Source organism: Penicillium subrubescens (assembly GCF_028828155.1).
Source record: "Penicillium subrubescens strain IBT 31985 chromosome Unknown utg000005l_segment0_segment0, whole genome shotgun sequence".
Classification (NCBI taxonomy): Eukaryota; Fungi; Ascomycota; class Eurotiomycetes; order Eurotiales; family Aspergillaceae; genus Penicillium; species Penicillium subrubescens.
In genome coordinates, this window is record NW_026643155.1 from 40520 (window position 1) to 67080 (window position 26561).

The 26561-nt window shown below is 48.6% G+C and overlaps 11 protein-coding genes across 11 annotated transcripts; 3 read left to right on the forward strand and 8 right to left on the reverse strand.

The window, feature by feature from the left end:
• Positions 1-3404: 3404 nt before the first annotated feature.
• On the forward strand, positions 3405-5675 carry N7473_006551 (Zn(II)2Cys6 transcription factor; the record flags this gene model as incomplete). Its single annotated transcript, XM_057152491.1, has 6 exons — positions 3405-3526; positions 3578-3652; positions 3715-4290; positions 4362-4550; positions 4609-4874; positions 4930-5675. 6 exons carry the CDS (start codon positions 3405-3407, stop codon positions 5673-5675), a joined length of 1974 nt encoding a protein of 657 aa, XP_057006829.1.
• A 59-nt stretch (positions 5676-5734) lies between these two features.
• N7473_006552 (uncharacterized protein) lies at positions 5735-6451 on the reverse strand (the record flags this gene model as incomplete). Its single annotated transcript, XM_057152492.1, has 1 exon — positions 5735-6451. The coding sequence occupies one exon, from the start codon at positions 6449-6451 to the stop codon at positions 5735-5737; it is 717 nt and encodes a 238-aa protein (XP_057006830.1).
• A 1890-nt stretch (positions 6452-8341) lies between these two features.
• On the forward strand, positions 8342-10241 carry N7473_006553 (uncharacterized protein; the record flags this gene model as incomplete). The annotated part of the gene is made up of 3 exons (XM_057152493.1): positions 8342-8876; positions 8941-9193; positions 9306-10241. The coding sequence occupies exons 1-3, from the start codon at positions 8371-8373 to the stop codon at positions 10239-10241; spliced, it is 1695 nt and encodes a 564-aa protein (XP_057006831.1). The 5' UTR covers positions 8342-8370.
• Positions 10242-10858: 617 nt separating this feature from the next.
• On the reverse strand, positions 10859-11053 carry N7473_006554 (uncharacterized protein; the record flags this gene model as incomplete). The annotated part of the gene is made up of 1 exon (XM_057152494.1): positions 10859-11053. The coding sequence occupies one exon, from the start codon at positions 11051-11053 to the stop codon at positions 10859-10861; it is 195 nt and encodes a 64-aa protein (XP_057006832.1).
• A 389-nt stretch (positions 11054-11442) lies between these two features.
• Positions 11443-12041, reverse strand: N7473_006555 (uncharacterized protein; the record flags this gene model as incomplete). The annotated part of the gene is made up of 3 exons (XM_057152495.1): positions 11443-11643; positions 11671-11936; positions 11963-12041. 3 exons carry the CDS (start codon positions 12039-12041, stop codon positions 11443-11445), a joined length of 546 nt encoding a protein of 181 aa, XP_057006833.1.
• A 995-nt stretch (positions 12042-13036) lies between these two features.
• N7473_006556 (uncharacterized protein) lies at positions 13037-13836 on the reverse strand (the record flags this gene model as incomplete). The annotated part of the gene is made up of 2 exons (XM_057152496.1): positions 13037-13365; positions 13488-13836. The coding sequence occupies 2 exons, from the start codon at positions 13834-13836 to the stop codon at positions 13037-13039; spliced, it is 678 nt and encodes a 225-aa protein (XP_057006834.1).
• Positions 13837-14437: 601 nt separating this feature from the next.
• Positions 14438-15236, reverse strand: N7473_006557 (uncharacterized protein; the record flags this gene model as incomplete). The annotated part of the gene is made up of 3 exons (XM_057152497.1): positions 14438-14650; positions 14694-14930; positions 15219-15236. The coding sequence occupies 3 exons, from the start codon at positions 15234-15236 to the stop codon at positions 14438-14440; spliced, it is 468 nt and encodes a 155-aa protein (XP_057006835.1).
• Positions 15237-16281: 1045 nt separating this feature from the next.
• On the forward strand, positions 16282-17796 carry N7473_006558 (uncharacterized protein; the record flags this gene model as incomplete). The annotated part of the gene is made up of 4 exons (XM_057152498.1): positions 16282-16328; positions 16385-16807; positions 16870-17623; positions 17677-17796. The coding sequence occupies 4 exons, from the start codon at positions 16282-16284 to the stop codon at positions 17794-17796; spliced, it is 1344 nt and encodes a 447-aa protein (XP_057006836.1).
• Positions 17797-19007: 1211 nt separating this feature from the next.
• N7473_006559 (GlcG/HbpS family heme-binding protein) lies at positions 19008-19496 on the reverse strand (the record flags this gene model as incomplete). The annotated part of the gene is made up of 1 exon (XM_057152499.1): positions 19008-19496. The coding sequence occupies one exon, from the start codon at positions 19494-19496 to the stop codon at positions 19008-19010; it is 489 nt and encodes a 162-aa protein (XP_057006837.1).
• An 855-nt stretch (positions 19497-20351) lies between these two features.
• N7473_006560 (MFS transporter) lies at positions 20352-21755 on the reverse strand (the record flags this gene model as incomplete). Its single annotated transcript, XM_057152500.1, has 1 exon — positions 20352-21755. The coding sequence occupies one exon, from the start codon at positions 21753-21755 to the stop codon at positions 20352-20354; it is 1404 nt and encodes a 467-aa protein (XP_057006838.1).
• Positions 21756-24105: 2350 nt separating this feature from the next.
• On the reverse strand, positions 24106-24993 carry N7473_006561 (alpha/beta fold hydrolase; the record flags this gene model as incomplete). The annotated part of the gene is made up of 1 exon (XM_057152501.1): positions 24106-24993. One exon carries the CDS (start codon positions 24991-24993, stop codon positions 24106-24108), a length of 888 nt encoding a protein of 295 aa, XP_057006839.1.
• Positions 24994-26561: the final 1568 nt, after the last annotated feature.

The following is a 26561-nucleotide window of genomic DNA, read 5'->3' on the forward strand; positions in this document are numbered from 1 at the left end:
ATAATTAATGTCTTATATTCCCTAAATGTCTGTAGGTCTTGCACACCGTTATGGATTGGGGTAGTACCCTGGATTTTAAAGCCCTACTCTAGCTCTTATATAACATCAGGGTTTATACCATCACACTAAGGGACAATTCGCATCTAAGTATATAAAGAAAGATGGTAAAGGGTCTCCGAACTTTGAAAAAGAAGAATTACTGTCATATGAGGTTGGTCTGCCTATGTTTATGTACGGAATTATATAATCATAATGATGTACTGTAAATTTATCCGACTAGATCCTTTATCAATACTAACGAAGTATTTCGTCGAAAAATATATAAAATCAAGATGACTAGCTTATACTGTAGAGTATCCTTTCAGTTAGAGTAGGAATAGAGGTCATCCAATAAAGGCAATTATCTACGGAAGATCGACGGCCCTGCCGGCCACCTACGCACGAAGGCTATATAGGAGCCTGCGTATACCTATTAGCACAGGTTCGCACCGGTCACAATTGATCATCTACCTACGCTAAGGCCTATGGCTTCCGCAGTGAGGACGAGTGCGTGTGCAGCGCACAGGAAGCAGTTACGTACGTGCTGGTGGACTGTCTAGGACTAAGGGAAATTCGATGGGAGTTATGGAATGTACGGGAAGCATTTAGAAGCGTCTCGTTTCTGCTAGGTCCTCAACCGAAGGTAAGAGAGGTAAAACAGACACTGTCTTAAGGGCGACGACGGTTAAGGCCGTATTGTACTTCGCCGAGGCGTCATAACGGTTCAGAAATCGCGCGCCGCGAGGGCAGCTTGATGATAGTAACGGCAATTAGGCCACGGCAGGCCATAACGAGGCTCTAAGCTCGTTATCAGGAAGTGGAACACGCTATATATACGTACGCGCGGATATATGCCCTGAAATGGAGGAACGGAGTGGAAGGGTTTTACCAACCCCACAGCCGCGCGACGCCGACGTTGACAGCCAAAAACACAGCGAGAAACACACACCCTCCTCTCCCGCCAAGCCTCTCCCTCATTAGTGCTAAGTTAGATCCCAGGTCACGTTCCTTTCTTCTCGTGTTCGGTTGTCTCCGAGCTCTGCAGGGTTAATCCTTTGTTCATACATTGTGTCGTGCAAACCTCCGTTCCCCCCCGGAATTTTGAACCTTCCACGTTCAATACTGCCTTTTGTGGATTTCCATATTGAAGTCTATTTCTCGTTCTATTATCTGTTCTCCATACATATTTTTGGCTTCCGTTGTTCCCCGCTACATTTTATCATTCCCCTGAAGTAGTTGTTCTTGATAACGAGGATGAGGAATCACACCTAGTACATAGCCGGAATCCACTAACGAAACGAGCCCTCACCGCCGGCTATAACACCACACCCAGCGACGCGTTTCTCAAAGACAACGTAAAATATCATACGCTGATGCGCTTACACGATTTTGATAGGACAGCGGGTGCCCAATTGCCTAGCTTCCTGTTATCTAAACTAACTTGATTCACAAGCGAACGGATCACACAAGCGAGCGGATCACCCCACCCAAAATCGCGTCTTCTTACCACCCTACCTAATTCAACCGCCTACCATGCCACCAATTCGCACTGAATTTTCGCAGAAATCGGCCAATCAGGAGGGCAGGATCCTAATAGCCCTTAATGATATTAAAAATAGTCGTGTCAAATTTATTCGCGCAGCAGCGAAGCTATACGATATACCCTACAGCACACTACATACGCGTCTTAATCACCGAGTATCGCGCAATAATACACGCGCAAACTCGCATAAATTGGCCGAATTAGACGAAGATTCGCGTGGAGCAACGCCTAGGCGTGCTACTGTACGAAAAATAGCCGATATTCTTCTTGCAGCGCGTGGAATCACCCCTCCGCTGACTGTTGGTATCAATTGGGTATCAAATTTCATTAAACGACGTAATGAGATTCGAACACGCTTCTCTAGGCGATATAACTACTAGCGCGCTCTTAACGAGGATCTAAAGGCTATAAAAGAGAGGTTTTTGATAGTGCAACGCGCGATTGATAAGAACGGTATCTAACCTAAGGATATCTACAACTTTGATAAGACTGGATTCGCAATAGGCCTTATATTATCGCAAATAGTGGTTATACAAGCAGAAAACTACGGTCGGCTATTAGTCCTTAACGGGCACAGTAGCCATCTTACACCTCAATTCGATCGAATCTGTGCCGAAAATAATATTATACTACTCTGTATACCTTTAAATTTGTCTTACTTACTTTAACCGCTTAATGTTAGGTGCTTTGCAGTACTAAAGCGTGCCTACGGTTGCTTCGTGAGCGATTTAGCCCGTACTAGCTGTAATCATATCGATAAGCTTGATTTTCTTGTAGACTATCCACGCGCAAGGGCAGATGCTTTTCAGCTGAATATCGTTCAAAGCAGCTTTACAGCTACTAGTATCGTACCAGTTAATGCTGATAGAGTGCTTTCTAAGCTAATTATTTCCCTCTGAACGCCTTCACCACTATCAAGCCGACTAAGCAGCAGATCTAGCTAATTCACACCAAAAACGCCTAGAACAGTAGCCCAGCTACAAAAGCAGGCTTAAATGATGAAAGATCTAATAGATCGGCGGTCAAAAAGCCCTCCAAGTCCGTTGAACTTAGTGGTTGATCAGATTCTCAAGGGCCACTATCAAGCGTTACATCACACTGCGTTATTAGTGAAGGAGAACGCTGATCTACGCGCAGCGAATGAAAAGGAACGTCAAAAGCGCACTCGATCGACTACGCGGATTGCACACGAAAGGGGCCTATCAATCGAAGAGGGTCTACGGAGTACAGCTAGCTCAGCAGCCAATTAAGCCAGTAGAAGCTGATGAGGTAGTATCGCGTGAGGAGGTTGATCTGCCTAATCAGCCGATTCAACCGGCCAGGAGGGCTCCGCCTACCTGCAGTGGATGTGGCCGAATTGGCCATAGGATTACTTCATGTAAAATTGTATTATCTAGTTAAATTAATGGGTGTTGGTTAAGATAATCAATTTTGAAATTGTGCAATGGGGGTAGGTGATCCGCTCGCTTGTGAATTACGTTAATAATCGAAGTTTACCTATGTACATACTCTAGCCAGCCACATCAAGACACTATGGCATTACTCAAGCTGACATGGTTATGTATTTTCGAGGCTCAGGTTAAATATGTTATATAACGTCGGTATCGTGAAATTCAAGGAGGCCAGATGACTCGGAGACGGCGAGACCCGCTTTCAACACCGATGCGCCCTCTCATGTCGTATCACTCAGATGAGGGGCAGGAAGTGGATTTGTCAGCTGGAATGCCTGATTTGGTGGTGTCTTAAAATGTCTTAGCACATTGAAGCCCCTCGGCCTTAGAGCCTACAACATCAAGATCACGAAAGATCTGAGTGACTGACAATGGATAATGCAGTTCTGTTAGACTTGTCTCCTCAGCGGAAGCAAGCGACAACCGCGTGTGAAAAATGCCGTGCCCTCAAGGTAAAATGTATTCGACGCGGAGAAGGACAGTCTTGTACCAAGTGCGCGTCACATCCCTGACCGTAAAACAAATCCAACGCTAATTTGAGTAGATGTGCCAGATCAAACTCTCGATGCATATTTCCAGAGCTGAGACAGCGAGCTCGAGTTTCACGACGAGCAAAACCGTAAGTGACCCTGAGAGCTGTCTAGTCAACAGGTCAGTTGTGCTTATTGAAAGGAGATGAAGGCGATTGGTCGATCTTGAGTCCAAGCTCACTGATATTATGGGCCTTCTTTCGCGCTCGAGCGCTCCCCTCTGTGGAGTTCAAACCCCGTTTGGTACTAATTTTGAACCGCCTGCAATTCTTGAATATTCTAGCGCCAGGCCAGACCAAACAGCTGAATGGATGAGCCAAGAGTACCTGCCTAATCCTGAAGTGGGCGAAGGCCCTCTGTCAAGCGAGAATCAAGATTCCACTGAAAACACCCTAAAAAATCCGTGGAATTCATCCGCTGCTATGGACGTCGCGTGGGTCACCGACTTGGGACTCAGTCCTGTCGTCCTCGACCATCTTCTAGACAGGTTCCGCGGCATGGCGTCCTACTTTCCATTTGTGCGGCTTCCATACTCCTGTACTGCTGCATCAATGGCTGAAGAGCGCCCATTCCTACTGCTTGCAGCTGTTACTGCTGCCTCCTCGAAATACTGTCATCTTCAGGACGCTCTGATCCGACAATTTAAAGAATCCCTCAGCCAGCGGGTTGTCATGGCCGGCGAGAAGGATCTAGACCTACTCCAGGGATTACTTGTCCACCTTGCTTGGTACGATCCCGGTTCCCACGTCACTTTTAAGTTGTCGGCCTCGGAGGCAACATCAAGCTTATCAATATCAGGTTCCATTTCCACTTTGTTCCAGGGAGTCAACAAGCATACCAGTACTTACAAATCGCAATCAGTATGGTCATTGACCTTCATCTCGATCAAGAGGCTGCCGAGCTGGTTGAGACACGAACCGAGCTGAGTAATCCTTATATCCGGGAAATATGGCGTGCTTATCTAGGCTGCTATTACATGTCTAACATGTAAGGTGCCAATCCCTTTCTGTAACAAGCGCCAATATGCTTGAGCTGACTTCACTAGAATAGCATTGTCTTCGGGAAAGCCCAACAATCTTCAATTTCATAATGGTATGCTTCGATGCGCGATGATGTTGGAGCAACAACCAGAATTTGAGACAGACCTCTTGATACACCCAATGACAAAAGTGCTACAGTTCACTGAGGACGTCTGTGAGACTCATCGGTCGGAAGGCATTTATAGTCCTCGGTTATACATCCATGCTGAAAGATTCACGACGTTGTTAGAAGAGTGGTGGTCGTCTCTATCAATGGATCTTCGAAATCAGGGTAGGAATTTCTCAAGTTTTGAGCGCTTATAATTTAGCTGACTTGACATTTTTAGTGTTGCTGATCAACGGTTATTATGCCGTCAAAATTCGGATTCAAGAAATGGGCTTGGTATACTGCTACGGACAGAGAAGACCATCGTCTACAAAGGCGCAGGAAGGTTCTACCATCTTATCTGCACATCCAATGGTCATGAGGAACTTGATCAACTGCGTCGGCTCTGCGAAAGAATATCTTGATTCCTTTTTCGCCTTCCCTGCTACGGAGCAAGGTAGCTTACCGTTTTCTGCGTGGTGTCAGGTTGTTTTCACAGTCTTTGTGCTATATAGGTTGTCCGTGGGACTGCCAGAAGTACCCCAGTGGGACGTGAAATTTGCACAGCAAATTTTGGATCTACAGGAATACATCGATATACTGTTGTCTCATCTGCAGGCTATTGAGCCATTGCCAGATAGGCAAATACCCACCAAGAGCCTCTTTTTGAGGTTGCCCGAGATCATAGGAAGTGTAAGAACATCCTATGCATTGGCAAAAGAGAATCTCGCACAGGTTCATGATAGCCGCCATGCTCACCACGAGCTCAAGTCTTCGAATGATACAGCCTCATCTGTTCGAGTGCTGCACCGCTGCCCTGGAGTGCGGTATTCGAGCCGTCCCGTCGCCCAGGCTCAGAATCTACCCACACTACAAAGAGCTATTGCTACGGAGGTCCAGAATATAGAAGATGAGAAGCTTTGGTGCGATGTTTCTTTGATGGATACATTTTCTAGCATGACAGGTTCATCATCTTTAGAGTTTTGACAAGTTATCCAAGCTCCAGACCTCAAATCCGCGAAACTGCAGTTTCAGAATTGAAAACCTCAGATCTCATCAGGAAAGACATGAGTGGAAATCTTGTTTCCAGTCAAATCGTATCGCTGGGGCAAGACATTGAACAGTCCGTCAACGTCCCTTGGTTCATAATCAAGCGACAATGCCGCCTGGATGAGCAGGTCCAGTCCATAAGTCTCTTTAATCCAGTGGGCAACCATATCCATCCCCGCCACAGCTCCACTCCCAGTCCAAACGTTGCGGTCAACAATCCACTTTTTCTCCTTTGTCCACTTGACATTCGGGTATCTCTTCTTTACCCAATTGTACTCGAAGTGGTTGACTGTGGCCCTCCTGCCGTCTAGAGCGCCAGTGGCTGCAACAACCGCGGCTCCGGTGCAGGTCGTAAACAGTAACTTGTCAGAGGCAACATGGCAGCGAATGAGGTCCTGCAATTTTGGAGGAAGCTTTGTTTCTGCAGGGTTATCCCCACCGACGATGAGTATATCCAATTCGGGGACGTCGTCCACCGCGACCGTAGGCACCACTATTACAGAGCTTGTAAGCAGATGCACCGGCTCCATGGTCTCTCCGATATGGTGGAAGACGAATTCGGGCGCCTTTTCCAGGAGTTTCGGATTCACGGGGGCGTAAAAATTGATACCCTCCAGGAGCATCTTACTCGCGGAATTGAGCAGATCGCAGGGTCCAACGACGTCGATCGCCTGGTAGTCGTAAACCGGACAGCCAACATGGATGGGAGCCATCTTGGTTGGATTGCTTTGGTAGGAGTGTTAAAGGATGCGTATCAATGAAGTTTGTTTATATATCGATAGTTGATGCTGTGGGCCGTATTTTCTAGCGCTTAAATACTGCCATTTCCTGGATGCCATAACCGCGGAGCGGGCTGTTTCAAGGGTTCCGTCCCCCGTGGTCGGCATGCTTGGCACGGCCAACAAGGTAAACTCATGATCCGTGTCCGTAATTTCTCGATTTGAATGGCACAGTGGAAGATTCTAAGGTATTCGTTCACCGGCCATTATGAGATCATATCCCGTCAAAGTACGATTTCTCCCTCGAGGTTTCGTATCAGGGGCGGATCTCCGGTCGGCTCCAGCGAGGAGTCATTTGGCTGAGGTATTGATCAGCACACCAAGCGTACGAATAGGAACCATCGAACCCTTGCTATGCAATGCAGGATAATAGTGCAGAGCGAACACATCGATCTGTATTGGAAAAGGGCCACGTGATATAAATAACATCAGGTCTACCAATGTTCTTCTGATACTATGCCGCAAGCTGCTCGTTTCTAAGCTCGCAATTTCGGAAACGCTCCTCAGTGCATCGAGATGAACCGTCATACGCTTCAGCATAATCAACCCTCGAGATGATGACCTCGTCTCCCTCGGAGGTAACGAGCCTCAGCAAGAATTGTGGGATCGGTACTCGCGCATACTGTACCAGATGAATTTTACGGGGCCCAGCTCAGTGACTTCGATAGAGATAATATTGGAGATTTGGCAAATATTTTTATGCCGGTGGGTAGATAGTAAGCCATTTTCCATCTACAGCACAATAAATAGGCTTTCTCCCAATTCAAACAGGCTTCGTCAACATACACCTTGCCCGAATGTTTTTATAGTGAGATATATATCTGTGTATACTACCCCCAGAACCACAGGTCACTAATCCGATTTCTTAACACGACTATTTTTGACGTGCTTTATTTGATATATCGATATTAGATAGCGTAAGTACGTGATATAATAGATTAAAACAAAATATTACCTGACAAATACCTAGCTTATAGCAGCATTAGTAACATATTTAAACCAATCGGGTTTTGACCATGACCCGACCAACGATACCTACACGTCACTGTATAGTTCAATACCTAAATGGGTATGTATAGGTTTACGTTACCCATGGTCATTCTAGAAGGCTTAGCTGGACTCCTGATAGGTTGTGTGAGAGACTAAACATTTAAAGAGCTTCAGCGGATAGGAATCATGGACTTCCTTCGACATTAAAATACCGATCAACTTCAAAGCGATCGCGAATAGCGAAGAGGATTATTTCGGGTAGAACCAAAAGATACTAAGCATTTACACGTTCTTTGTGAGAATTTGCGTAGGTCTATATGATTAGCTGAGCCATTTAATGCATGATAATGATATGTTCGTTTCCAACCAGACCTACGTAGCTCAACCATTAGCTAGTGTGTCTTCCATGATCCCATTGCTCTACGTTCAAGTGTACTGCTCAGCCTCAGCTCCAAGAATTTCCTTGCATGCTGGACCCTGAATGGCCTTGGCTCATGCTTGGTCTGTCAGGAGTTGCACGTGATGGCGCTAATGCATAGTGCCCGGGGGCCGATTGGCTTTCGGGTGTGCCTCCAACTAGTTTGGACCCTTTTGCGCCTCGAGGTTCGTTAAATGTGGGATGTCATTGGTTGCAAAGAGAGATCGCGCATTTCTAGCCGCCCAGCCACCAGCCGATTTCGTTCTCGGCCATGGGGCTTACTTGACCGATCGTTCAGCTTATGCCAGCCTAGCAGGACCTTCGCAAGTATGTCAAGAATAGCCGACGAGGCAGACTTTGGAAGGCTTTCATAAGAGCCTAAGTCAGCGCCCACCACTGGCTACGGAGCTGAACCAGTCTTACACAATCCTACGACTCTCCCACGATGGCTCCTCCGGTTTATGCTACCGTATCAACCAACTACTTGGAACCACCCCGAAGGATCACCGGCAAATATGCGAACATTTTCTTGGGATTTCTTATATTAACCCTTCCTCTGGCTGCCCTCGTTGCAGTTCTTCTCGGCCTGATCTATCACTACCGAGTCGAGCAGAATGACCATGGAGCATTATATGTCGACATCAACCCGACAATACTCATGAAAATTGCATCACTGTCGAGTTTGGTTGCTGGATTCCTGACCAGTGTCGCCGTCGGCTTAGCCGCGTACCCATTAGCTTCGGCAGTGCTCACCAAAACCAGAGATGGCGATTCGGACGCGCTTTTGTCGCCCTTCCAATATTACCTGACACTGGACCTGGTCGAAAATGCCGGGTATTTCAGTGTCTGGCGGTGGCTCAAGTTTCGATTCAGCAAGATTCAGAAGCAGACGAACCCTCCCCCACAATTACTCAATCTGGGGAGAATTGCCTGCCTGACCTTGATTTTCGGGTAGGAGATATTCCCCTGCAGCGCCCAGAGATACCAAATGATACTAAGAATGGCTATGAACTAGAGGTCTGATCTTCGTGGGAGAGACATGGTTACACTTCAAAACGGATCCCACCGAATTCACCCAATTTGGCCCCCTGCGCAGCGAGACGGCCGTATACAGCATGATTCTCAACTCCAACTGCACCACCCAGGACAATACCTACAACGATCAGTGGAATAACCCCTGCTCCTTCTCCCCAAGTATCAGAGGCGGGTACTTCCTGAACCCTATCACTACACTCGAGGTTTTCAACAACATCTCCACGACCAGAAGCGTGAATGTCGTCGATAGCACTGACGGCACCCACGCCTTCCTCGGGATCCCCTAGCAACGGTAGATTTCAAGGACACGATTTCACCGCCACCTCTTTCTCAGCCTCTACACAGTGTCAGTCTGCCACAGCAGCTTGCGATGTTAGTCGTGCTAACATCACTTCGGGAGCTGGCTCATTTTTTCACTGTGCCAAGTATACTGCTTGGTATGGATTGGTAAATGGTCCGCGCGAGGACTTCTCGAAGCATTATTTCACCGACGCCACCGGCACCCAGAACGCCTCATCGTTGGATAAAACCATCAGCAACCCGTTCTACGTCGGGTTTGGAGGCTTCACGGACCCTTCCGCCGGTGCTGCCCTCAAGCTCATCCAGAATAACGACCTGGGGGTCATTGCGCAAGAGTTCGGCGGCGTCGGCTATCTTTTCTTTTGTAATACCACCGTGAACGATGTCACATACACTGCCGTGAACGGCTCCATTACGGACTTTACGGCGACTCCCAGCAATCGCTCCGTGAGTACAGCGCTCATGGCGGCAGAGAGCAACCTCAACTCCGGGGAGATCAGGCTCCGCGCTGCCGCAGATTTGGGTGCTATCCTAGCGAACAACACACAGGACATGGCCAACGCATTTGCGCTCGAGTATAGTCGGGTCCTGCTGTCGACGGTTTCCGGGTCATTTCAGGCGTCGCCGATTCTTGATGGTTGGCAGCGCACCACGAAAATCGTTGCACGAGTCCCCACCGCGCCGCTCTACTTTCTCGTGGCATCCGTGGGCGTCATGATCGGAATGGGCATCTGGCTTACCATAGCAGCCTTGATTACTACCCGCATCAAGGACATCGAAGAAGTTCGTGCCAGACTGAGCGTGAAGCAGCTGGTTGCAGACCGCATGGAGCCCGAGCAGGCCAGGGTGCCTATAAGGAGTTTAGATGATATCTTTACGACTGATGGGGTACCACCGGGGCTTACCAAGAGGATTGGCATTGGTAAAAGGCATTCCTCGGTTGGCGGGTGGGAATTCAAGGTGTGGGATCCGTTGAAGTGACGACACTTGGAAGATGAGATATGACAATAGAAGACAGAGATGAAACAGAGAAAGTGTGTGTGTCGGTGTTTAATTTCATGTACTGTTAATCCTCGCGAACGATTTGCGGGCTACAATGACTATTGAAATACATGATCGTTGGTCCACTCAGTTTGTTCCAAAGTCCATTGACGGTGAAAATTGATCGTCATCTGATAAGGACCATCATGGCGTTTTTGCTGTCCTTTGCGCTAGCAGGTGTATGTGGTGTCGGTGGTGAATGGAGTGAGATCATTTTCTTAGTGGCGAACATCAGCAAGCTATAGACCGAGAATTCTGATTTTACACATCTACTTCATCACGCGATGGACTTGAAAAAGAGCCGCAGAGCTACGGGAACAGGATACGTCATATCTCCGCAGTTCACGCAAGGTGATGGACTTTGCGAAATACTGCCACTGGGGACTCCTTGCAACAGTGACCACGCTCCGTTGAGACCTTGCCATGGCGGTGATGGAGGGTAGCTGTGGCTTTTCTCGTATAGATGCTGCCAATTCAAATGATGCCTTCGGCGAATACATCGTATAATAGCCGATGCGATCTTGAGTGGTGTTGAGGCGGACTATGAAGATGGACTCTTAAATAGGCTCGTATGCAGCGTCGGTACCGGAAGGGAAAATAGTCAGGTCTCGGAAATTCGACTCGACTCCGTCGCTGGAAGCATAGCGATAGTGCCGCACTGCGTGAGGGCCAGGACCGGCTGCCTCAATGCCCTTCTCGTACCCTCTCATACGCTTTGGAGGGCGCCCAGTATACCTGGCATATGCCTCCATTTCATCTTCATCATCAAGAATGTGTTTCACACAAAAATCGCCGTACAAAATGAGGGTTCCATCCCCCAGCTCCACAATGTCAAACGGCAAGAGTTCGGGGATGTCTCATTGTGGTTTGACACAGAATGCCTGAACTTTCTGTGGAACTGCGTTGACCAATATCCAGACGGTATGGTCGATGGCGATATGAGTAGGGGGCTTCACCATGGAAGTGCCGTCGCCTCCTCCGCGTGCTTTGTCCACATCTCTTTTCACGTCTCTTTCCACATCCGTTCCAATTGCGGGCTGTTTGGCTTCGTCAATGTGCGTTCAATGATCCCCATCAAGAAGTGGTCGAGGTCGACAGTTTCTGGTAGGGCACACAGAGGTACAACGACGTCTTCACTGATTTATTCACCCTCCTCGAGATAGATGCCCTCAATTGCGTCGTCGTCATCCTCATAATCCTCGCCGTCATCGTCATCATAATCTTCACCATCATCACCAACCCGTTCAGACGCACAGAACGATCCAACAGAGCTTCTTCCTCTCGCAACTTGCTTCAAGCTTCCTCCTTCTCCATGATCATCGACACATTCGGACGCACCGAACTATTCCACAGAGCTTGTTCCATCCACCACCGTCTTGGACCTTTTTCCCACTCCATGATCATCATCACCACTGCCCGCCACATCCATGGTCCGCTGGCGCTTCTTTTCATCAGACTTATTGATCTCCGTACCCTTTTCTATTCCCAGTGTGTTGGTCACATCCCGCAATGGCAGGCAAACCGCTCGACTACTTTCACCGGTGTCCTCATCTTCGGCAACTCGTTTCATCCGGTTTCCATCAGGTTTCATCAATTCCTGGGTCATTTCATCAGTGACGATACCCTCATCTCGAACTATGCTATTTGTTTGGGGGAGGTACTCAGCTTTTCAGTGGGCCCCACGGCCACGCAAAGGGTGCCTCGCAAAACCCGAGTACTCTCAACCTCTGGTCGAGTCATCTTGACAGATTCGGGTGATTTATAGTAGATTCAGATGAATTATAGTAGAATTGGATGAGAAATCGGTATAACCGTGATGGTTTGGATGGAGCGTGTGGTGGTGAGAGAAAAAGTTGACTCTGGTCAACAACGCTGAATTTCTGCCCTGGTGCTCAGGTCTGCTGACTGAAGTCACGTTTCTCATTTTCCACCCCACACATGTTTAGCCTGAAGGATGCATCAGTGCGATGTGCAGTGTTTTGAATCCATCCAATGCGAGTTCATGCAGTTCTCCGGGATGATCAGATTAAATTCGGGCTGGTCCCACGTGCCGACTGTGATACGTGAATCTTGAAGACCCGCGACAAACCCCCACAACTAAAACCCATTTGTTATATATTTCGACGACAGATGCAACAGTATGAGATGAGACGACTTGCACGTTGGCATTTTGTGATCCGTTCCCGAAGCTTTCAGGAAATTGAGAGCCCGAGTCACCTCCAAGCAGTATCCGCAACATTCGGAAGGTTTTTCAGTCTGCGAGCCCTCACGAACACCAATCTCGAGCTCCGCATCTCCCGCACACAATGCAAATTAGCAACCAAAGCAACTGTTTTTCCTGTGTGCCATTCCAGTCTTCTTCATTTAATAACCCGAGTGGATTACAAGCCGGTCCAAGTGATGGTTTCAACCAAGACCGATCACCACAAGACGCCAGCTCATTTGATAAATCAGTCCTCCGGCGCGGGCGACCTACCATCTTGACTTAGAACCATTCAATTAGGAAGGGCCCATTTCACTTTCTTGAAGCATGAATCTTCTCTTCAAGGCGCAAAGCTTAACATCCTGGTCACCTCCCTATGGTTATGAGCGCCCCATCTCTGGAATACGCCATCATAAAGTCTACACCCTCCAGATCCATCGCGGAACACATTCCAGTTGCGTCGATACATCCCCATGGGACCTCGAACCTCTTGTTCACCTCCTCCCGGCCGTTTTCATTATTGCACAAACGTTCAACTCGTCAATTTCGACACACACCCACCCTCGCGCACACGCACATATGCCCTGTCTGTCTCACGGACACTCCATTCTCCTCTCGCCCACCGTTGGCCTGCTTGGAATCCTCGGCTTCCATCTTTCCGACGCTTTTTGGGGTTTTCTTTGGTCTCTGGAAGGCTCGGCCGCTTGCGGTGGGGATTGTTGTCGATGTTGACCAGCTGGTGGAACTCAGTGGACCGGTTCTCGGAGGCCTTGACGTCGTATGGTGCTATGGCAAAGGTTTTCCGTGAAAAGCAATACAGCTTGCTCGCCTGCGAAGTCGTTCGCCCTCGTGCTGCTGTTGCTGTCCACGTTCGCGAACGATTTTGAGCCTCTGGCGAGGCTCACGGGGGCGTCCAAGTTGTTAACCTGCATCACGTATCGCTCCATGACCCTGTTCCCGTTGGAGAAGTCGAACCTGCTTACCTGCTCCTCTCCCGGGACTTAGTGAAGTGGCCTGGGCCTTGACCTCAATTGAAGTCACCCTCTTGTTCAGCTGGATGTTTTTGTTAATGACCGTATTGATCGTTGCAACCAAGCTCGCAATCTTATTCGTGCCGGTAGAGGCTTTCACTCCCTCGTAGTCCCCCACTTTCTCGTTATCGCCCAGGGAGACGGATTCGATCGCCCTCTCAATCTTCTGGTAGCTTTTCACGGCGTAGCTGAAGGAGGAAAAGCAAATGTTAGTAGACCTGCTGACCTTCTGCGACGGCGGAAAAGTTAGAGCGATGGCAGCCTGAGGGCGAAGACGAACATAAACATGGATATTATCCATTAGTCATTCGGCTTGAAGTAGAAGTTAGAGCAAAATGCGAGCAGTTCTGGCTTACGCTCTTAGTAATCTGTGGTCATCAAACGCATCGGGCGATCTGGTTTATCAGGGTTTGGGTCGGACAGGAGTCTGATGACGCCTATTGGAGCCGGAGACCAGCTGATGGATAGAGGGGGTATTCGACGATGCAACCCCGGTAGAGGGGTTGCATTGTCGAATACTCCTCATAAGATCGCCAGATACGGACAAGGGTGGCACCATACAAGATTATGCGAACCACCGAGACAAAACTGGTGCTGTAAGTGCAGGAGAGCTTGAAATTTTCATTTACAAAATGGATGAAGGGGGATTTAGAAACTGAAATAGTCTTGTTTAATATGGAGAGGAGATCCCTTTAGAATTCGTGTGTGTAAGAATAAAATTCCATAACAATGCTAGGTCCGCTTCCCACGCTGACACTCGATCACGTCCAAGAGACAAGAGATCATTTCATTCTGCAGGTTCTTCATCTTCCTGGGTGCTGTTACGACTGTAACTGATCCGGACATCGTGAGTTCTCTGATCCGTACTCCAGTTTAGATGAGATACTGATAAGTTTGATACATTAGGCGCTGGCAATAATCAGTGTGATTTCCAGCGCTTTCGCCGCGCCATGGAAGCCCAGCACGCGATAGAGATGGCTCGTTCGGAGGGTCGCATGGAGGCTCAGTTCGAGGCTCGTGTGGAGGCTCTCGTGGAGGCTCGTCTGCGGGCTCGTTTGGAGGAATCCGGTCGCCGTGTCGTGATCCATGTACGTTTCCTGCCTCTTAACTCCCATCTACACACACTGTTGGTGTTCATGTATACTAAAAGTTACAAACCTGAATAGCATTCGACTGTTCCGTCCCTGGAGCCGGCTGAAGCCGCTCCCGCCGCCCTCGCTGGTCCACCTGCTCCTCCTCCCGCTCGCCACTATCGCGAGCGCTGATCTTCGCCTCGCCGCCCCTCGCAATCACAGCCCCCGGACAACCCCCCTCCCCGCGTGCCCAGAAGCTGGGGTAATATCCATCCCCATGGCCCTGGGAATCCTGCTTATTCCCGCCGTGAGATGGACGCCGCTACTCGGCAAGAGCGTCTGTTTCGGGATGATCATGTTGGATATCGGAAGTAGACTTTTTCTCTCCGTTTCCTTTGATTTTCTTCTTTCCCATCCATGTATTACTTAGCTCATCACTTCTTATCGATGTATTCCTTAATCTAATCTCGGTGATATCCTTATCTTTCTCTCCCATTCTTCTCCTCTAATTCTACTTTCTATTCTAGTGTTGCGTAATAGAAAGTCGGACCTTTCTTCACTTTCATCAGCTCCACCGACTGATGACGAGATAGCCTTTGGAGAAACCCACAATATCGATAATTAACATGAGCGAGCGCCCTGGTAGAATCAAAGGCCTGTTCCCAAGTTTCCGGGCGTCAACGGTCCGGAAACGTGTCATGGCCAGTTCCATAATCGCTCACGTCGACCCTCGCAAGCAACACGTTACAGCATACCGGACACGCAGAACAAGCAAAATCAAATATCAAATATGCCGATGAGGTACCAACATGTTCAGTTTATTCTGCGATGGGGACTGACTGCGTGCGCTTACGGGGCAATCTGATCCGTCTTCGCAGGTCGTCCCTGATATCCATCCTGCAGATAGACAGGCTGAGCACATGATAACCTTTTAATCTTCGATCTGATCCTGCACGCTTATACTGCTGAGCCTAAAGAATGTGCTTGCTAAGCTGGACACCCTCGCTGCTGCTACATCCAGGTTTCCAAGGCAAGCATTAATGGTACTCCCAAGCGGTCGCACCCGGACCGTTTATCTGAATTCCTCAGCTAATCTACCAAGCATTTAGATCCTTCTACCACTCGAGATGGACTGTCTCGTCAGGCTGTGTAGTCAAATATTGAGCCCATGGCCTTTTCCCACTCATCCTCTTTCGTATCTTCTCAATACGCTCTTATGATGATCACTGACTGAGTCCAACGTGCATTCAGGTCGTGTCCAACGACGAAGGTGCAGCTCGTGTATGCGAGCGAGTTCAGCCACGAATTACCCGGGTGGTAAGCGCCCCCTTGAGTCTATTCCTAGTGGGGGTTAATTCCATAGAGGCCATAGCATTCATCTCCAATCCTGGTTAGTCCGCTATACCCTATTCTATTGTCTATTTGGAATTGTACGCAAGTTCATTGGACCGAAGTGCATGCTCCCCCTCGCTCAAGTGCGTGTTCGCCGGTCGGAACCACTGTCAAAGCCTCATAAATCATCCCCATTTTCATAATCGCGACCCCAACACATCGGAGGAGTGAGCTTTGTAATATGGAAGTTAGCAGAAAAAGAATCCACTGGCAGTATATCAGGAGGGACCGTCCTATAATGGCTTTCCGACCAGGTCGCGAGCTCCTGTGAACAGACATTGATGCTTAATGAGCGCCAGTGGTCAGACTTCAAGCATTTCAAGGCGGTGTGGGAAACGCCACTTAAGGGGGCCACTGTGGGCTACTAACGATCCCTGGATCCAGGAACACCAATCCAAAACAGCTGGATTTTGCGGCAAACACAACCAAATTATTCGCCATCATGATGCGCATTCTCTTCATCTGTCTCTTGAGCGTCTGTATAGACACTCCTTCGGCCTCAGCAGCAGACACGACACGCCCATACTCCGCCTGGATGGCGGAAAGTGTCATCGACCGAGGACAGGCCATGATGCCTCCAGGTCCTAAGGCGTCCTCATCTACTTACCTTCAAGTCGGATTCTTTCAGACAGCCGTCCTGCGTCTGTTGGAATACTACCATACTCCGGAGCCCATATCCTCTCAGAGCCGATTGCATGACTATCTGGCAGACAGCACGCACAGTGTGGTACCCTTTCTCCTGAATGCCACACAGGACACCCAAATTCCATTGGATAGATTTTCGACTGGAAAGAGTTTGCTACACCAGTAAGCTGCCGTCCCACGTATCATACCCTTTACTCGATATCGGTAATAAAGTACCATTCTAGATATGAAGAAACCCATAATGCCACGTTGAAGGTAACTCTGGATACGCTGCGAGAGTCCATCAATCTCCAACCCCGAAATATCATTGGTGGGTATTGGTACTTCGTCTACCCGCAATGGAGCTACCTGGACGGTATGTACTCTGTCATACCTTTTCTCTCCTACTACACCACCGCCCTCGCTGCCGACAATAGCTCAGCCGTTGCCGACGATATCATGAAGCAGTTAGACCTGCTTTGGACGCATTGCAGGCAGAACAGCACTGGGCTTCTAGTCCACGGATACGACGCCTCTAAGAAGGCTGTCTGGGCAAACTCCGTTACCGGGGCCAGTCCGTATGTTTGGAGTCGGTCTATGGGCTGGTACCTAATGGCTCTGGTGGATACATTGGAGCTGGAGACTCCAAATTTACCCTTGAAGCTGCGAACATATCTTCAGCGGCGGTTGGTCCGGCTGAGCGATGCTGTTATCAGCGCGGCAGATGCTCAGACCGGGTGCTGGTGGCAACTCATGACCTTTCCTGGCCGCCCTGGAAATTATATTGAATCTAGTGGGTCTGCCATGTTTACGTATGCGCTGTACAAAGCCGCAAGACTTGGATATCTCCCGAAACGGTTAGCTGCAAAGTCCACCGATACAGCAAGTAAATGCTACCGGCACATCGTGGACGCATTTGTTGTACAGAACAGCAATGGGACCTTGGGCTATAACGGAACGGTCGCAGTCTGCAGCTTGAATTCGACGGCTTCGTATGAGGTTGGTCATTTTGGAATTTCAATTTGCCTTGCTCGAGCTAATTGTAATGCCAGTACTATACTTCACAGCCTTTGCTGTATAACAGCGTCCATGGCACTGCATCGTTTATTCTCGCGAGTTTGGAGCACGAAAGGGCAGTCCAAAGCCGTAAATCGGCTCCAGAGAGGATATGAAAGGCAATTGGGCTTTGGATATATTTGATGGATAGAGTAGTTGCGGGTGTATCTGAGCTCAGCGGGCCAGAATCCAATTTTCAGTATTATCCGAGGTTCGAAACTCTGGAGAGGCAGGTATGCATAGAGTTATCAAGAAGGAACAGCCGTTGGTATCGCAGACAGGATACGCCCCCCACTCTCTATCTCGGAATATATCTGTGGCCCACAGTTGTACCCGCATCGACTTTGAAAGCTACGGATACCTTATTGTTAGAAAGAAGCAACCATTGATTTGCGTTCCCTCGGGTCCCCTTTTGTTGCATAACCCGGACTATATCTGTCTTCTCATTCTGATCGTAATCACATTTGCTCCGAGATCCCGATGGCGGCTGATCGGCAACAGGCAACAACGTGATGCCGAAAGTCTTTGAAGAGGCTGCTGACTAGAACGGGTGAGATCCATGTTGGCCAGGCACTAGCCACAATCGAGCATACACTTGACTTTGAAGAGTTCTAGAAAGAAGAAAATGAAGATATATCATACTCAGACTTCTTTAAATGAGTTGGTCGCCAATCGCCTGTATGGTCTAGATCGCATCGTAGGTATGCGGAACCACCTTGATGGGCCGAGCGCCATTATTCTACGAGTAGGCAGGGTTCTGTGTCGACAAAGCCTCCAATCCATCTTTGTGCATCCAGGTACTGGCCAATTTGGCGCTGTAATTTCCTAGTCACTCCATCTCATGTGGGAATATTGAGTGCCCATGAAGCTCTAGTACTCACTGAGCATATTGAAAAGCCTCGCCGATTCGGGGGGTATATCGAAGGTCTGGTTTGACTTCGGTGAAAGGACCGAGTTAAGGTCAAATGCCTTGGATGCTTTCCCTTTCGGGATCAACATTCAGGAGCGGATTATTGCATCATTTTAGTGGTCTCGGTGAGGAATGAAAACAAACGTTTGTTGTTTATCTTCATGAGATGGTTCAGTTTTTCGCCGTCTACCTGAATGAAGAAACAAGCTATATTTCTTTGTCTATACATCCAATTTTCGATTACCTCTCTCAGTTAACTGCTTATTGTACCTGCCATTAAGAGTGAACATTGCCATAAAAGCAATGTCATAGCATTTTCTGGTACAAAAACAGAACAAACTTCAACTATAGAAGGTACAGGTCAAATGTGCCGATGGCCCACAAGCCATGCTTCCGATCAGGATATTGTCAGGTAGTTCAGTCTAGCTTGCCTGCCACTTTCCGGAGTGCGGCCAGCGCGCAAGCTTCGTCGAGATCACCACTGGGAGCACCACCGACACCAACGGCGCCGATCGTCTCGTTTCCGACTTTGATTGGCACACCACCGGCGAGAATGAGGAAGTCGTCAATTGATACAAGCTGAGAAGCGCCAGGATTTTGAATGTTCTTCACCATGGCGCTGGTTGCCGTACGCGACGACGCAGATGTATAGGCCTTCCTACGCGCCGCCTCGGGTGTGTGGATAGCTGCTTGATCAGCCCGAAGCAGAGCACGCAAGATGCCATCACGGCCAACCACAGCTGCTGACACGCTATATCCGTCCTTGGCGCAGGCCTGGACGGAAGACTCTGCAATCTCCAGAGCCAGGTTAAGTGGAATGTTGCGTTCTTGAAGGAGGTTCGTGGATGTAGCGTTTGAGAAGGCAAACATCATGCAACCAGCAAGGATCCAGGATTTGGTCATCATTTTTGCTCTTCCAATCTTGTGATTTTGATACTGAGACGGGTTGTTCGGGACTGGAATCGATCGTAATAGTCTTCAGGTTTGGGAGCTCAGGGTAATAATATATTGGAAGAAGTTCTGGTATAAATCCATTATCCAAAGTTGTCAGGAATTTGGCAGAAGATATAATGTGCGAGGCCAATCATTTTGAAGTACTTAAATAGAATATTGAGGAGAACCGAAGTTCTGAGTTTCCTATCATCAAGACCGGCGTCCCGACCCAATCTGGAAACTGCCAAGTGCCAAGTCTTCCTAAGTTGTCGCAGACAATCTACCGCTGGAATACAACGCTGCGCCACCTTCGGTACCAATCGCAGAGGATCCAAAGGGCAAAATTGAATTATGAACAGGCAGCCAAATTTTGAACAGATGTTCGAGCTTTCTTCGCCACGCTTGGCGAAGATCTCATACAGTAAGACTACGTATGACGGTAACTACCGAGCGCCGCACACCGCCGAAGGCCGCATCGGCCCGTCTGCACCCTGGATATATTATTTGGCCCAGGGGACAAACCCTAAATGGCACATTCCGGACTAGTTAGCCCACTCCATTAGCTGACCAATCATGTTCATATTTCAAATACCAATAGAGCACTATGTCCAACGTACAGTCGGGGCTGATATAGGTAGCGCACAACGTTAAGGAGGACGTCATAAGTCCGTGGGCATTGCCGGAATATATTTCAGAACGCATTTTTGACTCGAATTGTTAATCTACTTGTGGATTGAACACATGCAGAGAGAATGATCAGTACTATCCATATGCTATCGTACTCAGGGTCATTTCATAATTTTTCATCTATTTTACAGACAACAGGTCTCACACAACAGATTCTGAGTCTGGCTTCTTCTCAGCCCCTTCCTTCCAGATAACAATCACGATCAAAAAGACCGCCAAGGAGCATAGAAGGGCCATAATGGTCATCCACCATCCGAATCCAATATTTGTGACTGCAATTGGAGACAAAACAGTGCCAATAGCGGCCAGAACGTTCCGAACCAAGTTCAAATCAGCCACAACAGAAGCACCCACCCCCGGTTTGATATCCACCAGGAAGGGCATGATGGTCGAGGTGACAAGCATGAGTCCTAGTCCAAACAGGAATGCTCCAACCAGAGGGGCGACCCAGAAGACCTGTTTTTCGACCAGCCAGCCATAGATGATCAGGCCAGCGGGGACGAAGCCAACACCGTACCATACGGTCCTGATTCTCTCGACCGGGCGAATCTCTCCACCATGCGTCTCCTGGTATTTGAGCAGCTTGGCGTCGCTCAATTTTCCACCGACGACGCTTCCAATCGCGTAACCAAGACAATTGCTGATGTAGCAGAGTCCAGTCTCAATGGCAGAGAAATTATAAGGTGGCGCCGCGTACGCATAAGGAAGAGTCGTGTTGAAACAATAGAGACTGGCGAAACATATGCTCACATAGGCGATTGTCAAAGATATCGACGGCACCAACAGGAATTTCAACTTTGGCAATGGGGCCAGCAAGTCACGCTTTGCTGTTTGGTGCCACTGAAGCTTTTCCTCCTGGTCTTCAGTGGAAGCTTTGATCAACGTCTCAGGGAGACATAACATCGTGAGGATTGCGGTAATGAATGTGAAGATGGCCATGAAATAAAGCGGCGATCGCCAGCCAAGCCAAATTTGAAGGGCACCTCCAATGATCGGAGCAATCAAAGGTCCGATCAAGGTGCCAAGGTAGAACCATCCTAGCGCTGATCCTCTTTCAGTGGAAATATAAATATCGCTAATGACACCCGCTCCGACACTTTGTGCAGATGAACAGCCCAGTGCCTCAATGAGGCGAAAGACGATGATCAATGGGAGTGAATTTGACACGGCACAGACGATCACGGCGACCGTTGAGAGAAGGAAGCTGAATACGAGCACTGGTCGGCGACCGTACTCCTGGCTTAATGTACTCCACCACAATGGAGCAACTGCTAGACCCAGGAGGAAGACGGTCGTCGTCAGGGCGACTTTGGTCTCAGTTGTATGGAAATAATCGACGAGGGTGGTGAAGGACGGGAAGAGGATGCAGGAGGCAAAGGGTGCAGTGAAGGCCATTGTAGTGACTACCATGGTGATGGCATGCTTCTGCCATGGGGAGTGAGTTTTGGGATCTGCCAGTCTCTGCACAAGACAGAAACGATCGAACCATGTTCGAGTCGGCGAAGTACACATTCCGGTCGTCTCGGTGAATTGGGTTTCCGACATGATGATCGGACTTGTTTTGTTTCTGAGATAGGGATTCGAATAATTGGAATCTTGATATTCAATGGTCCCCTTTTTTGATGTGAAGGTAGAGTTCTCTTTGTGGTCAACAGGTTGACTTTTAAAGCAGTCGACATCTATTTTGAATGGTCTTTCGACGATACGGGCTGTCGGGATTTCGGGACTTCACATAAAATACCCGATCGTCACTTGTAAGTGTTGATAAGAATCTGTTGATCCAACGTTATCTAGAGTAAGCACGAACCCCCAATGGCGCTAGTAATCCATGCTTCGATCTGTATGTTCTAGAAAAAAGTAAGTGGCTGCCACCAACAAACGCCCCGTCGGGCTGAGATGTCGGAAATTGGCGCGCGTCACCACTGCCACCGGATTTTTCCCTTTACAAGTTCCAGCCACCCACCAAACCGACAATCCCCGATGCCGCTTTTCCCGGTCGTCTACGTTCGATTGACGCCGGAAAATGAACAAGAGCTGTGTCGCTTGCGCCGCTTCCAAGGTCCGATGTGATGTGGACAAAAAGGGGTCGCCCTGTTCACGATGTCTGCAAAAAGGGTGGCCGTGTGTGAGAGCCGGGCGGAAGCAGCGACCGCGAAGATCCACGAAGAGCGACTCCATTCAATCGCCACAAATAGGCAGTGAAAATATGCCATGTCAAAGTCAAAGTCCAGACTTACAGTCATTGAACGAGCCACATGATGACCTTTCATTCTTGGCATCACCATCGACTGATGAACCCGACTTTTTATCTCGGCTAGCTGACCTCGAAAACTTCATCGACATGAGCTCTTGGACATGCAGCGCAGAAGATCAGACCTCAACATCCGGCGATCCCACCCCGCCCCAAGACCACATCACCGCGCTGGCATACTCACACATCGCTCCAGAACAAGTATCCTGTGCAGGATTTCTTTACCCGGACAATTTCCGGCTTCCAGCCGACTATACTCTGGAACTAGAACGTCCGGAAACTATCCCTGTGCTCCGATTGGAGATATACGCAAGGCTTTTCTTTTCTCAATTTCATCCCTTTTTCCCTCTATTGCATATGCCTACATTTTGTCTGGCCTCATCGCCGTCGGTCCTTGTTCGAACAATATGCTTCATCGGTGCCGGCTTTGGCAGTCACTCGTCATCCCCATCAGACGCACGGCTTATCTATGGATCCCTTCCCTCAATTCTGGCCAAATGTTGTCTCCGTTCCGATGGACAGTCACCGATATTCGAAGAAACGCAAGCCCTAGTACTTTTGCAATTCGCTATTATGGCGAACGGTGGAGTCGCTGAGCGGGCCGCGTCGCGACTATTACATCCACTCCTCATCACAACGATACGATATGCAGGCTTCCTCAAAATTCACGGGGAGTGCTCCAAAGCGGCACGAAATGCACGATCTTGGGAAGCCTGGATTCGAAAGGAGTCTGAGAAGAGAGTTCTTTGGGGCGTTTATGCAGTGGACTGCTACCAATCAATACTCTGCGGCAGCAAGCCCCTCCTCTCGCCAACAGATACAAGGGCTTCTTTTCCTTGTGATGACTCCAGTTGGAATGCCTGCTCTGCATCCTTGTGGGCCCAATTTCCGGCACAGGATCCGTCTAGCTGTTTTTTATCCTCTGTGAGAGGCTTGTTGATCGGTCAGGTTATCTCGGCATCACACGTAACCACATTTGGGTTGAACCTGCTGATCTTGGCAATGCATTCACTACTACTGGAAGCCCAGACCTCAATTCTGCCAGTGGATCTGTCTGCTCTAGAACGAGGATTGCAAACGTGGTATGGCATTTGGAAGCAATTCAGAGGTCATCCTGCCAATCCTTACGACAAAATGGCAAGGGGTGTTCTAATCTCCAATAGCCTATCTCTATACCGTCTGGCTGTTTACTTTCTAAGAAATGGACGCCCGGTGCTTAACGAGAGGGCCTACATGGAGCAGTCTACAAATGTCGGAAACCCCCTTATCATCAAGGAGCAGGAATATCAGTATGAGATGATGCAATTTGTACAGCAAATGCTTAGTGAGTTTCAGGACGGGGAACATGTAGCAACGATGATGTCCTAGAAAAAGAATCAAAATCAAGGAATATCTCGCGGGTCATTTCTTCACAAAGCCACCTTTCAAGAAATTTCGAAGTAATTTCTAGGAATTGAGTTCTCCATTTCTATGTAGGCTCTACCTTCTATGTTAGACTGAGGACGTATCTTCTCTCCTCTCCTCTCCTCTCCTCTCCTCTCCTCTCCTCTCCTCTCCCCTCCCCTCCTCCTGCCTTTCCAATAAAGGCTTGCCTCTCCGAGATCCGTCACCCCATACCATTTCATCACATCGCATACTTCAAGTTTACACCTTGGAGCTCTGAAGATTCAGCCAAGGCAGAATGGCCTCCAAAACAGCTTTTCCCTGCTCAGGGAACAGAGCATGGGAGGCATCCGCGATGATTTTCGAGGTTGCTCGGTTCGGATATAGAGTGGTCGTGACATTCCATTCCGACCCTGGCTGAAACGGGTCGTTCGCAGGGATAATCTCCAAAACTTGTGCCGTATCGGCACCACCCCAGTGTGAAGCCAAGCTACCGTAGGCTGCCACGGCCGCACGTTCCATGGCAAGAACTTCGGGATACCAACCCTCCAGCCAAATGTGCGCGTCATGATTGGGTGCAAAGAACGCCGTTTCAAGAGCCTCGAGTCGCTCAGAAAGAGGCAAAGAGGTGTTACCAGCAATAAAAGGCATTCCGGCGATAGCGGTCGGCAAGTCGATGCCGCCGGGAGCTGCCACAACGATTGCAGGGATCTTCTCCGGATACAAGACAGAGCTAACTTTGGCGAGAAATGTACCAAAGGCGTGGCCAATCACGATAGCTTGCCCGCCACCTAGTGCATCAATCACGGTCGCGACATCTGCTGCAAGATCTCCCAGAGTGACGTTTTTCATTGGTCCGGTTGACTGGAAGGTACCGCGTGGTTGCGGACGCAGGACAAGGTACCCTGCATCTACCAGGGAATTGGTGAAGTAATTGTAATCATCCCCGCCATCACGTCCGTAAGAAGGCAAGAGAACAACAGTCGGTCCTGCACCTTGGACGAGGACTTGAATGTTTGCCTCGCCGCTTCTCACAAATTGTGTTGGCCACATGTAGTCCGCGAGTGGCTGGGTGATTGTAGGTAGTGCCTTCGCACTCATATCGAATGCTGCCAGCAGAAGAAGAAGAATTATAGATGGAAATAGCATTGTGAAGATGCAGGCAAAAAATAGAGCAAATCGTCAGGAGTTGGTGTGCAAACTTCTATCTAGCACGTAGCGTTGAGAAGATTTGGAACTTTGATAGACAATACTTACGACCTTACCTTTGACTTCCTTTTATATTATTTTTTGTCACACACTTCAAGCCCAGCTCAGATTCCTCGTGAAATTGCAACAATCAGAGCCAATTCATTGACCATACTGTGATGGCAGTAGTGTGAGCTGGTTTGACCGCAATTCGGTTCGTGGATCTCACCAAGATAGCGAATGACGGCATATCGGACCGATTCCTACCCAATAATCTTCAAGAAACTCTTGGATGTAAAGGATGTCTCAGTTGTCTGTGATGAGGCCTTTTCTCGTTGTGCTCAGTATCTAGTTCTTTAGGTCAAGTCAGAAGTGAAGGATCTCATCATCGCGTTTCGATGATTCTGGATTTCGGGATTTCGGGATTTCGTGTAAATTGAATAATCCGGGCGTTGCTGTGGGGGAGGATCAAAGCTTGCTAGGATTTTGCTGTTCACTTGTGGCCCCCATCACATTTTTGGTCGAAATCGTGCCTCTTTACTCGTAGAGATTTCCTTCCTACTAGAAATATAGGATACTATCGTCCTCCTTCCCTTGTTGGAACCTCATAGAGGACATATCTGCGATCCAAGGCCCACGATCCTTGAAGCAGGCCTTGTGGGGCTTGGGAAATCTTCTTCAGGCTTACCTTTAGATTAACCATTTTGTTCCCCGTTCCGATACCAGATTGTATTCATTCAATGTACATATGCAGTGGTGCAAAATACATCAGAATATTCGTACGAGTCTACTATGTAATAAAGCTGATCTCCAAAACAGACAGGTCCCGAACGGTTGAGAGAAAAAGACCCACATTCCGATAAGCAAGGTTCACGTCATAGATGATTAAACAACGCCATTGCCTTAGGTAATTACCGAGATAGCCGATGTGATCAATGTCATCATCAGCGCCTTGTAATTAAGTGTCAACGCTGACTAGTTCTGACCTCGCGCTTACTCACTACCTAACCCACCCCTCCCCAGGCCATATCTGCTTTATGGGGCAGAGAGCGAGGCCTTTCCTTTCTGATCCAGCGCGGCTTTTATGTTATGGCGTGCCCTGAGATGTTGCGTACAATATATATCGGCCCTTGGCTCAGCGCAGATATCACTGATCTTTTGGCCTTGTTAATTATCATCTGACATAAAGTAGAATCCGGAACATGTTGTGGGGTAGAAGAGCCTAGCCACCAAGTTCATCCATTGTCGAATGCTTTCGCGTCTAGGCTGGGAGCCTGTGACGCTGGCACGGATAGGGTTTCGGAGGTAGACAAGATAAAGCAAGACGAAGCTTATGCGAAACCGACTTCGTCATTACGAGACTAGGATGGTTCTTTGTACTTCGTCGCCAACAGTATCTCAAAGAGTAAGACCAAATTGGCCAATAATTAATATTTTGCCGATGCTGGAGCGAGTCCGGATCGAATTTAGAGGTATAGAGAGCTGCGTACACAGATGTGTAGAGAGAAGTGTAGACGAGAGGCGTAGAG